We start from the raw sequence: 14,884 nt of genomic DNA, 5'->3' as shown, positions 1-14,884 counted from the left end.
TATGAAGATATTACAGGTCTTAGGTTAGGTCCCTAATCGGAAACTGGTATGCGATCATGAAAGAACCCAAGGATATGATATCCAAATGTATGGTCACTGTAAGATATGGGTTTGTAAGCATTCCATCCATCATCCTCTTATTTGGGAGAATTGAGGAGATACTTCAGTACAAAATTAGCTGCAAAGAAAGGTTACTCGATTGCGAGACTTACCTGCATCTAGCATCAAGTAAAGCAAATAATGGCATGATTGCTGCACCCCAAAGAGAGGGTAAGAAGAAGAAAACTGGCCATTCATTGTTGCCTCTCATTCTAGTCTTACATCACGACCTTGACTGGTGAACGCCAGACTGTGGATTGAGTCCCGCTCAAACTTGTTTGTTCCTTTAGACACTTCAACCTCACCATCCTTGTGAGCTAAGGATGGGGGGTTTGGGGGAGCCTATAGGTCCATCTGCTGAGTCATCAGCAGCCATTGCCTGGCCCTTCTTGGTCCTACCTTGGGTGGAGAGGGGCTTGGGCACTGATCATATGTATATATGTTCAGTCTCTATGGTATTGTCCTGCTTGATAGGGCAATGTCACTGTCCCTTGCCTCTGCCATTCATGAGTGGCCTTTAAACCTTTCAACTTTTAAAAGTTATCTAAGGACCTGTAGGTATACTCCCAAGATAGTAGGCAGTGAAGGTTGTCTGGCAATTCCAGAATCCTGTCTTCAGAACTTGCACCGCTTGACAGATTCTTCCTAAAGATTAGGCAGGAACTGATACCTTTGACTTAAGGTCACATCATGGGAGGGTCATCCACAGTCTTGTTGAGTGCACTTTTTCTTCCCCCTACCAGTGCTGAAGAAGAGACTCTGGTACTCCAGTATGAAGCACTCAGTTCTTTTCAGGTAGATATGTAGCACCCTCACAGGATAGAAAAGCATATCAAATCGGGCGTAGTGAACGGCTAGGTTCTATTTCTTGGCCACAAGGAGACCGTTGAAACCTTCCATCCTTCCGAATGTCTCGTAACATATAAAATGCTGTGCAGCTTGCCTATGCTATTTGCCGAGGCCAAAACTAGCAAAAAAGAAATCTTCATGGTCATATGGAGACCACTTAAGAGAGGTGGCATCCAATTCCGTAAGTCTCGGTTCTCCGGGAGGACAAAACTGCTTGAAGCTCATCTTGAGCATAGATAATAAACACAAGGAGGAAAAGTCTAAGCCATCAGTCTGAAAACCTGGCTCAATGTAGAGGGATAGCCCTTCACTGTGAGCACTGAGAGGAACTTCTGATGAAGGTACACAAAGAAATCCGCAAGCAATTGCATTAAGGCTTTTACCATCAAAGAAGTATCCCATCTAAGACATCTATCACAGAATATGGCCCACTTCTATTGGTAGACAGCTGCACATATCCAGACATCTTTTGAGTAGTGCCTTGCAAAAACCCTTTTCGCTTGGAAGAAATACTGGATAGTCGCCACACATGAAGAGACAGGGATGTCACTGAGTTGTGGTACCTCTGAAAATGGGGCTGAGAGAGTAGGATCTCTTATTACCTAAACAATGAACACTAGCATGTCCAGAAACCATTTGGCATATGGTCATTAGGGAGTCCTAGGGTCATCCTGAGGTTTGATGTCATCACCAGAAATGGATGTAACAGGCAGAAGGGGAGAAAGGCATAAGCATTCATGTTGTACCAGGGATGTTGAAAGGCAACCATCGGAGCTGCAGAGGAATCTGGAACTGAAGAGCAGAGCACTGGAAGCTCCTTGTTCAGCCAGGTGATAAATAAGTCAATCGATGGGGAACCCCAAAAGGACAAGATGCCTTTCCGCCATGGCAGGGAAGTAGGAACCACTCTAACCCTACCGACTGTCCCTTACCTGGAATGAAACTTACTTACAGCTCCAATGCGTTAATGAACACAAGTGAGCGTCTGCATGGCTCGTAGAAAGACTGTGAAGCAATGCCTCCTTGCTTGTTAAAGTAAGCCACCACGGTTGAGTTGTCACTCACCAATGCTACCGAGCGCCCTATTAAACTTACTGGAAAATGTTCAATACTAGAAGTGCTACTTGCATTGCTTACAGGTTGATGTACAGGGGCTTTTGTTTCTGCAGACCAATACCCCAAGGCTGTCTGGTTCCTCAGGCATGTGCCCCACCTCTCTTTGGATGCATCTATGAACAGCTGCATCTCCGGAAGCTGGGAGTCGATTGGAACTCCCCTAATGAGGTATTCGTTGTTCAGCCACCATGCCAGATTTTCCTTCCCTTCTTGTTCCACCAGAACCAGAAGATGAGGGAAATCGGTGGCTACTGACCAGTAAAACTACAGACACAATTGTAGCGATTGCTGGTGGGGATGCCCGTGAGGAACATGCTTTCGGGTAATAAAAGATGTCCCTGAAGACATTGCCATTATCGAGCCAGAAGTTGTTGAACAATTAGAAATGGCCATGCTACCTCTTCCAGTCAGTTGATACGATGCTGGTGATGTGTCATTCAGCATACCCAGGTACAGTACTCCATCCTCTGCTTGGGTGGGAGACTAGATGTCCCCCAATTAATCCCAGTCCCTAGAGGCAAAAGGAAATTGATCTTTCTCAACCCTGGAGCAACTGCCACCTGAAGGGCGAAAGGATCAGTCAACCATCCAAAGACCTTAAAAGACAAATCCCATTTGAGTGGGCCCAAGACAAGACGAGTATAACTACCCAAGAATAATTGGGGAGCGGTAGACAGTCCAAAATACAGGGATTTGAACTAATACACAACATCTCTGCCCCCTGAGGATGAAGCGAAAGAACTTTTTGCTGGATTGATGGATCGGTATTTGAAAATACAAACCCCTGATACCCACATAAAGCATGATGGTCTTCTTCCTTGATGGCAGCAGGTATTGTACTTGCCATCTCTGTCTTGAATGGTATTTGTAGAACAAACTACTCAGATGAAAGAGGTCGATGACTGGTCTGCATCTCCCAGTCAACTTTTCCACCTGGAAAAGCAGACTGTACCATCAAGAAAGTAGCTCATTGCAAAAATCATAGAGGTAAAAATACAAAAAAAAAACAAGAATTTTTTAAAAATCAGGATACATTCATTTAAATAACAGTTAAATACTGTAGATAGGTAATAAACTATGGAACAAGATTTATGTCAACCTGCTCAACAGAAAAAATTTGCATCAACCCAAATAAAAGTTCTGGAATGCAGAGTAGCATTGCAACTATATACTAGTATAGCTCTTGAATTCAAAGTATAGTCAGAATTATGTAAAATCTTAAAAGACCAGATGGTAATATCCAGACAAGGAATATGGAATATAACAGCTAAAATTCATCATCATCTCCTCCAACGCCTATTGACGCAAAGGGCCTTTATTAGATTTTGCCAGTCGTCTCTATCTTGAGCTTTTATTACAATACTTCTCCATTTATCATCTCCTACTTAACGCTTCACAGTCATCAGTCATGTAAGCCTGGGTCTTCCAACTCTTCTAGTGCCTTGGGGAGCCCAGTTAAATGTTTGGTGAACTAATCCCTCTTAGGGAGTGCAAAGAGCATGACCAAACCATCTCCATTTACCCCTCACCATGACTTCATCCACATATAGCACTCAAATAATCTCTCTCAGTTTCATTTCTAATCCTGTGCTAACATTCAACTCCCAATATCCTTCTGAGGGCTTTGTTCTCAAACCTACTAAATCTGTTTGAGATTGTTTCTTTGTCATACCATGACTCATGTCCATACTGTAACACAGATATCACTAAACTGATATATAGTCTGATTTTTATATGTAATTTCAGGCAATTTGGTTTTCGAACTTACTTAACCTAGCCATTGCCTGTTTTTTTTTTTCACTAGACTCTAATTTCAAAGACCCTGTATTGGGGATCATAGATCCTAAATACTTGAATGATTCTACCTCATTAATCCTTTCTCCTTCCCATGATATTTCTTCTTCCGTTGCATACTCTGCTCTCATCATCTCTGTCTTTCTTCTACTTATCTTGAGGCAAACCTCATGTGATATTTCATGCACTCTGGTAAGCAAGCTTTGCAAATCCTGTGGTGTTCTTCTAATAAGGACAGTATTATCAAACTCTAGGTTTGCTAATTTCCTTTTACTGATCCAGTCCAATCCTTCTCCACCATCTCCGACTGTTCTACACATTACAAAATCCATGAGGATAAACAACATAGGTGACAACAAATTCCATTGGAGTACTCCGCTGTTCACTGGAAATTCATTTGACAGGACTCCCTTAAAATCAACTTTGTACTTGTTATGCTCATGAACAGCCTTGATGAAATTTACATATTTAAGAGGAATGCCATAACAATGCAGGACTCTCCACAAAATTGGCTGAGGTACACTATGAAAGGCTTTTCCATAGTCCACAAATGCCATCAAAAGTGGATTTCTATATTCTACACATTGCTGTAAAAATCAAAATGAAAATTTGGTCAGTACAACTGGGAACTGGTAGTATATTGCTAGAACATAAAAGAGAGGGAGAGCTTTGTAAGTAATAAGTGTAATACTTACCACTTTACCAACACCATCAACATGATCCAAACTAATGCCAACTTTAGTTTTAATAGTCTCTGGAGCTGGGCTCCCAACAGTCACTGCCCAATATGATAAAGGTGGTCTCTTGAATGCTTTTGATCTCCTGAAGCACTTTTGTACTTTTTGTGACATTTCCTTTTTACTGCTGAGGAGCACAAGTCCACTTGTCCATCTACAAAAAGAAACAAGAATTTTTTTTTTAAACTGTCCATCAATTAATGTGTGATAGCTTATCTTCCAAACACTCAGAAACAGAAAGAAAGTTCCCACCATGTCATATGCATTTCCCGGTTCCAACATACCCACCATTCTAATTGTGATGGTGTCTGTCAGCTAAAACCTATTTACAAGTGCTCCTAAATTTCTATTTGGTATTGCTTCTTTGTGTATTTTAGATTAAAATAATTAAAAAGGTGATGCAAGTGTAAGATATGAAGACAGTTACTTGCTGCTAAGCAGCTATTGAAGTAAATAGTAGCCTATATTTTTCTTTTCAAGCAGGTACTCTTCTAACCCTTGTTAATAGTCTGTTTTCTTTTCAAGTTTAGTAAAAATTAAATCCACATCACCTATACAAGGCAAAATGCAAATCTGCCATCATACAGTATTTCTAAAAACCCAATTATATACAGTGGAACCTCTACATACGATCTTAATTCGTTCCGGGAACTGCTTCGTATGTTAAAACAATCTTATGTTAGAGCAAATATTCCCATAAGAATACACTGTAATTTGTATAATTCAGCCCAAAAACCTATGATAACTCCTTAATAAATTACTACACATAATTACACATAACAATAATACAATTGCATTATATAAGAAAGATGTAAAAAAGAATAATTATAAAGAAATAATAAATAAAAAAGGGGTGTTCATTGTCACTTTATCTTAGAGATAGACCAACGCAGGTGTAGGAATTGCTATGCAGGAGGAGATGGACGGTCGGCGAGGAGGTAGAGATGGTGACTGCGATAACATACCGTAACTTACTCTAACTTACACTACGTGAACTTTAACTTAACTTATTTTTTTTTTTCATATTTTATATATTTTTACACTTTTTTTTCTTTTTGATTTTTTAATTTTCATCACTTTCACTCAATTCAATCTTAGTTTTCTTTGCTTCACTTTCTTTCTCTTCATCACAGTCACTAGAGCGCTTCGTAGGTTTTTTTAAGAAACTATCGAGAGAAAGTTGCTTAGTACGGCTTTTCAGAATTTTTTTTTAAATGGGTTAAGCAGACATCATCGAATTGCAAAACTACACGGCAAACCTGAAGTTTCTGTGGGTGATACTTATCAATGAAATCAACCACATGTTGATGATGTGCAAGCATATCTTTTATTTCAGCCGAACTTAAGATGTGCTCTACCTCCTCGATGACCTCCAACTCACTCAACTGCACTTGGAACTCATCATGCTGCATGGCATGCAACTCCTTGAGTTCCTCGGTGGTGAGCTCTTCATGATGCTCCTCGACGAGTTCGGTGATGTCATCTTCATCGACCTCCAGACCCATGGACTTGCCAAGGGATACAATCTCTTCTACGTCTTCCTCTACGGCAAGCACAGATTCAGGCTCGAGGCCAAAACCTTCAAAATTCAGGGAGAAACATTATCAGGCCAAAGCTTCTTCTAAGCTGAATTCAGTGTCCGTCGAGTTACTCCCTCCCAAGCCTGATCTATGATCTTCAAGCAGTGCACGATATTGAAATGGCTCCTCCAAAATTCACGCAAAGTTAAGTTGGTGCTTTGCGTGACATTAAAGCACTGTTTAAATAAGTGCTTGGTGTAGAGCTTCTTAAAATTCGAGATGACTTGCTGGTCCAGGGGCTGGAGGATAGGGGTGGTGTTCGGTGGAGGGTACAGCACTGATGAATTTGAACTGGTCGATGATATCATCTTCGAGATCTGGGGGGTGAGCGGGAGCATTATCCAAGCAAAGCAAGCACTTTAAAGGTAAATTCCTCTCCTGAAGGTACTTCTTGACAGCAGGGCCGAAAACTTGGTTTATCCATTCAAAAAAGAAATGCCTAGTAACACAGGCCTCAGAATTAGCACACCAGAAAACATGCAGCATGTCCTTATTGACTCTATGTGCCTTAAATGCCCTAGGGTTTTTGGAATAAACTAATAACAGCTTTATTTTTCAGTCCCCACTGGCATTGGCACATAAGGCAAGAGTCAGCCGATCCTTCATAGGCTCATGTCCAGGCATTTTCTTCTCTTTGGCGGTGATGTATGTTCAACTACGCATCTTTTTCCAAAACAGACCGGTTTCATCACAACTGAAAACTTGCTGCTCTACGTAGCCTTCATCCTCCATGATCTTTTCGAATTTCTTAACAAAATCATTAGCAGCCTTGGTGTCTGAACCTCTCCGTGTTGAACAACTGAATGAGTCCCGATCCATCTCTTAAATTTCTTGAACCAACCGCGAGACGCCTTGAATTCCTCCATTGTAGGATCGGTTAACTCTCCCCACCATCACCCCCAGAGCCTGCCGCCTTCAGGTCACAATAGATAGCGCTGGCCTTCTTACAAAGTTCAGTGATCGTATGGCCAACAATCTCTTTGTCCTTTATCCATATCAACAAAAGGCGTTCCATCTCTTCCAGGGTAGGGCTACAACGTTTTGAAATAATGATGATCCCCTTCGATGGTTGGACTGCTTTAATGGCTGCCTTCTGCTTGATGATCGTCGACATATTCCGGCCATATTGTTTAGCCACATCACTCACACGCACACCGCGTTCCTGTTTTTCTATAATTTCTTGCTTCAATTCTAATGAAAGCATTGCCTTCATCCTTTTCTCTCCACTACTAATACCTGTACCAAAATTAAGCTTCTTAGGACCCATGATTATACGTAAAATCAAAATAGAAACGTGAAAAGAGGAAGATAATAAGCACTGTTAATAACAAACCGAACAGAGGACAACCACACAATGTGCACGAGAACAGAGAACTGACCGACGCGACACTCAATGGCGTCCCTCCGACGTGCTGCCTTCTACCGGCGTAAACAAGAAACTACGACCGTCACTTCGAGAAAATTCTACGCATATGATCTACGTCGAATGTTGGAGCATGACTTCGGATGTCGAGACGAAAATTTGATCGAATTTTACTTCAGGTGTTGGAACAATCGTATGTAAAGGCAATCGTATATAGAGGTTCCACTGTATATATGTATATATATAGTAATTTATAATTATTTCCCTGTTGAATTCTCTTGAAAGATAAACAATTAGGATGTTATTCAAATTAAATATTCCACCTAAACAGCCAAAATAGTACATGATATAAAATATTCCTAAGAAGTAAACACAGGATGGATCAGATCATGTGGGTTATTCATCCTAAATCAATGGGTCAAACAGGCATCTTCAATGTGAGTAGAACCTTCCAAGTTTCAAAATAACATCATGTCCTTCATAAGCACCTATTATAAATACCTGTAAACTATATTTACTCTTTATACTGTATTATAATAATGGCAATGTAGAATGCATGTGTAATCTATACTTCATTTTGGATGAATTTGATACTTGCTTTTACAATCCTGAAGATATATATATATAATTAAAGCTTTTGAGAATTGACTGAAAAACAGCAGTACTGTCACATAACAGTATTTCTATGACATGATAAGCAAATTACAGCTGCCCAATAAAGAGCAGGGGTTCATATTGTCACAGAATAGCATTTCTATGATGAGGTAAGAAAATTACTGCAATACAATGATATTGCCTCTTTAACAGTTTCAGCTCAATAGGCAAGGCTCAACTAAATATTTTGAGCTATACTGTTTTCATTATTGTAAGGTGAAGCATTGAAATAAAATACTGTACTATATTATGTAGGTGTCAATTGTGTTGTAGAAATATTAGTGTGAATATAAAAAAAAGCTTACCTCTCGGTACATTTTACAATCTCAAGGTCTCTGGTCTTATACATATCTTGCAAAATTGGAAGAGTTTCTTCAAGGCATGGAGTATGTGCCGGATAACCTCCTGAACTCAGTGTCTGAACCACAGTCGATTTATCTTTCTTCATCGCTTCGTTTACCTTACTTTTGGCTATTCCATAAGGCTTACATATGGCAATAAGGCCATCTGAAATTTTTAAGCAAATTTTTATTTACTTCATCACAACCGCCATCAATCACATATATGCTATTATTCATGTCAAAACTGTTCTCCAGTTCACCCGTCCTTTAATTGAAAGGTAGAAAATATGTGTCTCACTATGCAAGCACTACCTTAATCCTATAATATATCTCAGTCACTTTCTAAACGTTTTTGCTCACTTTCAGTATTATTAACAATTCTGTTAACCCTTTTACCCTCAAAGGACATACTGGTATGTTTCACAAAATTCATCCCTTTACCCCCATGGACGTACCGGTACGTCTTTGCAAAAAAAACTGTTATTTACATTTTTTTACATATTTTTTATATTTTTTTGAGAAACTTCAGGCATTTTCCAAGAGAATGAGACCAACCTGACCTCTCTATGACAAAAATTAAGGCTGTTAGAGCAATTTAAAAAAAAATATACTGCAAAATGTGCTTGATAATAAATAACCCCTGGGGGTTAAGGGTTGGAAATTTCCAAATAGCCTGGGGGTAAAAGGGTTAATAGGTCTCAAGGTGTTTAAAATACTTAAAAGCAATATAACTAGTTCAGCACTTACTATACAGTATATTAATCATCTTCAATTCCTCTACATACAATCGTAATTTCTCTTAGCCCTTTCTCGTACTGTACTGTATAGTGCCCTAGTAATAGATAAACATACAAATTCCTTATTCTTGAAACACATCAGTTGAAAAAAATATTTTAATGATAAAATTTATTTCATACTAAACTGATGTTCACATTGCTTCTATCTCGAAGCTGGTTTAAATGTCGACGCCTATCCCAAAATAAAAATTTCTCATTTTTACTCCTTGCAAAAGGTCTCCCTATTATTATTATTATTATTATTATTATTATTATTATTATTATTATTATTATTATTACTAGCCAAGCTACAACCCTAGGTGGAAAAGCATGATGCTATAAGCCCAAGGGCTCTTATAGGGAAAAATAGCCCAAAGAGGAAAGGAAATAAGGAAATAAATAAATGATGAGAACAAATTAACAATAAATCATTCTAAAAACAGTAACAACGTCAAAACAGATATGTCATATATAAACTATAAAAATTTGCTGCAACTTTGAACTTTTGAAGTTCTTCAGATTCAACCACCCGATTAAGAAGATCATTCCACAACTTGGTCACAGCTGGAATAAAACTTCTAGAATACTATATAGTATTGAGCCTCGTGATGGAGAAGGCCTGGCTATTAGAATTAACTGCCTGCCTAGTATTACGAACAGGATAGAATTGTCCTAGGAGATCTGAATGTAAAGGATGGGAAACAGTACCAACTGGTGGTCAAGAGCACATAACTACTCGATGAAGCATTGTAGACCACTACGCCTTTCAGTTTTCGAATTCGTAACACGATCATTATTCTCTTTACATCACTGATAAGTGCAGAGGAGGAGTGGCGCGTGCATCAACATCAGGAGAGTATAAAAATGATAAATTCTATCATTGAAATTCTGTTTATTTCTATCAGACTTCCCTGACGTTTACGTAGCTTACTCTTACACTCTGGTGGAGGTGGATTAATGAAGGAGTGGGATGGGAAAATAACAATCTAAAAAAGCCTTTAACACACTTCCGTACACTGAGGGAAGGGTCGGCCATCTTTCCTCTATGGAAAAACCAGAGCGAGATTAAAAAAAGCAAGGGCAAAAACTTTTCCTCTCCTTTCAAAAGCATTTCTTTTGAAGATAGTATTGAATAATCCAACACGGCAAAAGCAATAAAACCAAAACCAAGTACTTCACCAATCGGTAGAAAACTCGAGGTCAAGCGCGAGCGGAACCAGTGTTGTCTTTAACACCGACAGAGAAGAACTGGTTTGGTTGAGAAGTATATGCGGTATCTGGCCGATAGTCGGCGCTGGTGGGCACACCCGGCAGCCTTCATGGCGATCGCTCGCGAGTTTTTGGAATCTGTCGACCGTCGGAGAGGTCAGCTATTTATATATTCACCGGCTAAGTTTAATATTTAAAAATGATAAATTCTATCATTGAAATTCTGTTTATTTCTATCAGACTTCCCTGACGTTTACGTAGCTTACTCTTACACTCTGGTGGAGGTGGATTAATGAAGGAGTGGGATGGGAAAATAACAATCTAAATTAATCAATTTATAAAACACCCAAGAATCATTTAAAAGATAACCAATCCTAACCACAAACAAATAAACTCACAACTACTTCAACTTTCCAGATTGGATTCCAAACCTATACCCACTATCCATCTTTTGGAAAAAAAAAAAAAATTCTTACATAATAATCAAAACCTTAAACTTCCTCATTGAAAAAAATAAACATTTAACTTGACCTAAGGTTAAGCAAATAAATTAAGAGTAAATTTCCATTTACACCATATCTCTCACATCACATAATACTTAGTACATTTCTCATAGAGAAGTTAGGTAAGCCTTGAAAAACCAACTACTTGAACCACTGAGATCCTAGCAAAACTCCTTACCTAACAAAAGTTTTCACAGAAAAAAGATGTAGCTAAACTACCACTTTGTGAAATTGCACCTTTACATCCTTCTGTTTTGAATACAACTTGTTGTGGGACCTTTTCATTTACCCCTATACTAGAAACAACATAAGAAATTAATAAATTTCACTCTTAACATTCCAGTCTACTTAACACAAAACTTTACAGCTCTCACAAAACAAAGAAAATCATCTACGACGTATCACCGTCTTTCCTCCCAAAAAAAGTATAATACCTAGCGCAAAAAATTATCCTGAAATATGGTGCGGAGATCAAATCTTACCACCCTTAAAATTGCAATATTGTACTATAAATAGAAAAAGACTTGCCATCTATCAAGACATCTATCTGATGCTTAATGTTAATAGCTAATTAGTTAATGCTAAAATGAAGATATAGCTGATATTTTTTAAAGAAAAAAATCTATCCAAATATTAAAATCAACCTTTTTATAATGTAACATTACTTCTTAGATTAACCTAATCCACTTTGACAAGTGCAAGTGTTTTCATAGTAGAAAACCTTGAAACAGTCTCAACTCAACCTACAAGTTTATGTCCAGATTTTTAACAAGGCTAGCTTCTGAGTACGGTCTCTAAACCTTAATAGCACCCATATATAATTTCTTCTGAAAGAAACCAAAATTTCAACAGACCATCCCAACTAATTCTTGTTACTGAAATATCCTTTAATTTGCACCAATTACAACCCTTCTATATCATATAGAAACTTGACAATCTGTCTTCAAAAACTGGGCCTTTTCTGAATTGGATAAATAATTTTGGAAAGGTATTGATTCCTGAACAGTGGACAGTTGGAGGCCAGAGGTATTCAACAGGCCTCCTTTACCTCAGAACATACCCATAGAACTGGTTGGATTCTTTCCCAAATCAGATAAATGAAAGCAAACTTTTCCTATCGGGAGAAATCGAAAGATTTTAACTCTTTCTTATAAAGTCTACTAGTCCTGTTGGCCTTTCGACTGGAGCGCATTCTAATGGAATCCTGATGACCTTCAACTGTTATAAAAAGAAGCTGTTTAAGGAAGAAATTTATGAGATGTAGTAGCTATTGGCTCATAAGAGAAACATGGGTACTCTAAGAAAAAGATTTTTGCATCCACTTGTATTACCACCTTACCAAGCCTCTCTAGATAAGGGCCTCATTCAGAAGAACATGTATAATTTACGTTAATGCATCTAGTGGCCAGGCCTAAACTAGGTCAGTCTCAACATCCATCTAAACAAGATTCAACTGTTATGTTCCTGAAATCCCATTGAAAATGAACTTTCTATTATAGAGAAGCAATAATTTGAACATGAGCACCTATTCCTCGAAACCCAGTCGTCCGAAGACCAGAACTTGGATGACGAATTTAGCAAATATTATACTAGTAAACTGAACTGCTAGGCAAAACACAAGAAATTAGCAGAGGGTTCTTTCTTCTTTGGATTTCCCCTGAACTAAGTGTAAAAAAAGCAAAATATTAAAAGCATATACTAAGCGTTAATCTACTCCATGTTTGAACAATCAAAGCCATCAACTATTTGCTGATATAACTTCATAAACAGGGGGAAATGTAAGTCAAAAACCTATAATACATTTCCATACACAACAACAAATCACACTAAAGTGGCTAATGCATGTCACAAAGCTGGGAATAATTAATAATCGCATCTGTGATTTATTCGTTCCTATTTGAACTACTGGCATTCATCCAAAAACTCAATTTGAATTGTGGGCCAAAAATTAGATATCTTCATAATAAATAACTGACAAGGCTAACTGAAAAGCAAAAGGAACTATGATGCATCATCAACTAGTTAGTAGCATTCGACCACCAGATGGCACTAAGGTTCCGAGGTAGAGGTAGTAGGTTGGCCAGGGCACCAGCCACCCATTGAGATACTACCGCTAGATTGTTATGGGGTCTTTTGACTAGCCAGACAGTACTACTGTACATTGGATCCTTCTCTCTGGTTATGGTTCATTTTCCCTTTGCCTACATACACTGAATAGTCTGGCCTATTCTTTACATATTCTCCTCTGTCCTCATACACCTGACAACACAAATTAACAAACAATTCTCCTTCACTCAAGGGGTTACTGTACTGTAATTATTCGGTGGCCACTTTCCTCTTGGCAAGGGTAGAAGAGACTCTTTAGCTTTGGTAAGCAACCCTTCTAGAAGAAGGACACTCCAACATCAAACCATTGTTCTCTAGTCTTAGTTAAGTAGTGCCATAACCTCTGTACCATGGTCTTCCACTGTCTTGGGTTAGTGTTCCCTTGCTTGAGGGTACACTCTAGCACACTCCTCTAATTTCTCTTCCTCTTGTTTGGTCAAGTTTTTATAGTTTATAGAGGAGATATTCATTATAATGTTGTTACTCATCTTAAAATATTTTATTTTCCTCTTTTCCTTTTCCCACTGGGCTATTTTCCCTGTTGAAGCCCCTGGCCTTATAGCATCCTGCTTTTCCAACTAGGGTTGTAACTTAGCAAGTAATAATAATAATAATAATAATAATAATAATAATAATAATAATAATAAGGGACACTTTGCAAGGAGAGAAAATGGCGAATTTTTATTCTAGGGTCAGTTGACATCAACCTTTATAAACAAGTATTCAGCAATATCTTAAATGGCCTTACATGGTGCATTTGCTGAATACAGTATAATTAGTTTACAGTAATAGAATCAAATTCTTCAACAGATACAACAGAAAGACAAGGAATCTTCATGACATACTGTTCTTGATAAATACGATACAGTACTCATACCTTTATTGTAAACTTCACTCTTTTTCAGATGCTCAGCAAGTTCTAACCTTGTTTTCCAAGGATATAATTGGTTAAATATGTGATGCTTCTTGGTGCCACCTGTTCCCTGGAAATAAAAATGTTTCAAATGCAAAAAAATATTACATATGTTTTTTTCCAATTTGCCAAGATTCCCATCAATTTACACATGTTTAATCCAGTAGCCAACAGCTCCCAGACACAAACAAGCCAGAAAAAGTACAATCCCTGCTTCCAGAATTCAACAGTGGTAATTGAGAAATTTATTCCTATGCTATTCAAACTTACAATTTGTAGTGTGGAATCGAAAGGAGGTGATTTTCCATATACCATGTATCAAAACTCCATGTCAAAGTGAGTATATCGCAAGCCAATAATAAATTGTTTAAAATTCTGAAGTACAATTAACTTTTATAACTAGTTCTGATGTACCAACAGAACTATACAGTAGTTTATAGTATTTCAAAACATTTACAGTACAGTATTTTAGTATTTCAGAGCAACTGATAAAAAGATGTATTGCTTTCAACATACAACTATCCCTTACTACCTATCAAATTTGGCACGAGAACATTAACATATACTGTAGTTTGACCACATATCAAGAAATTTTGGTACACATGCTTATAAAATAAAAAATCAATGACCCCTTCAGTCTTTTATTTTCTATTTCTCCTGATTTTTCCTTAATAGGATGCTTTCCCTATTGGGAGTCTGGGACTTGTAGCATTCTGATTTTTCAACCAAGGTTGCAGCTTGGCTTATAATAACAATAACAGTTCAAACTATGTGGAGATGCTGAGGAGAAAACTATTCAAACACAACAGCAAAACTACATTAGAGAAGTGTATCAATGAACATT

At 38.0% G+C, this 14,884-nt stretch overlaps 1 protein-coding gene across 2 annotated transcripts in view; it reads right to left on the bottom strand.

Moving 5' to 3' along the window:
* Window positions 1-14,884, bottom strand: part of LOC137629438 (mitochondrial mRNA pseudouridine synthase RPUSD3-like) — a 71,513-nt gene that overhangs the window by 22,640 nt on the left and 33,989 nt on the right. For both annotated transcript variants that reach the window (XM_068360718.1, XM_068360729.1), the window contains 3 exons: window positions 14,005-14,110; window positions 8,498-8,699; window positions 4,554-4,749 (listed from right to left, as the gene is read on the bottom strand). In XM_068360718.1, coding sequence (XP_068216819.1) covers window positions 4,554-4,749; window positions 8,498-8,699; window positions 14,005-14,110 — 504 coding nt within the window. The remainder of the gene's footprint in view (window positions 1-4,553; window positions 4,750-8,497; window positions 8,700-14,004; window positions 14,111-14,884) is intronic.

This window comes from Palaemon carinicauda, chromosome 2 (genome assembly GCF_036898095.1).
Source record: "Palaemon carinicauda isolate YSFRI2023 chromosome 2, ASM3689809v2, whole genome shotgun sequence".
In the NCBI taxonomy this organism is placed as follows: domain Eukaryota; kingdom Metazoa; phylum Arthropoda; class Malacostraca; order Decapoda; family Palaemonidae; genus Palaemon; species Palaemon carinicauda.
The sequence above is the reverse complement of the archived record's forward strand: the minus strand, read 5'-3'. Positions and strand labels throughout refer to the sequence as shown.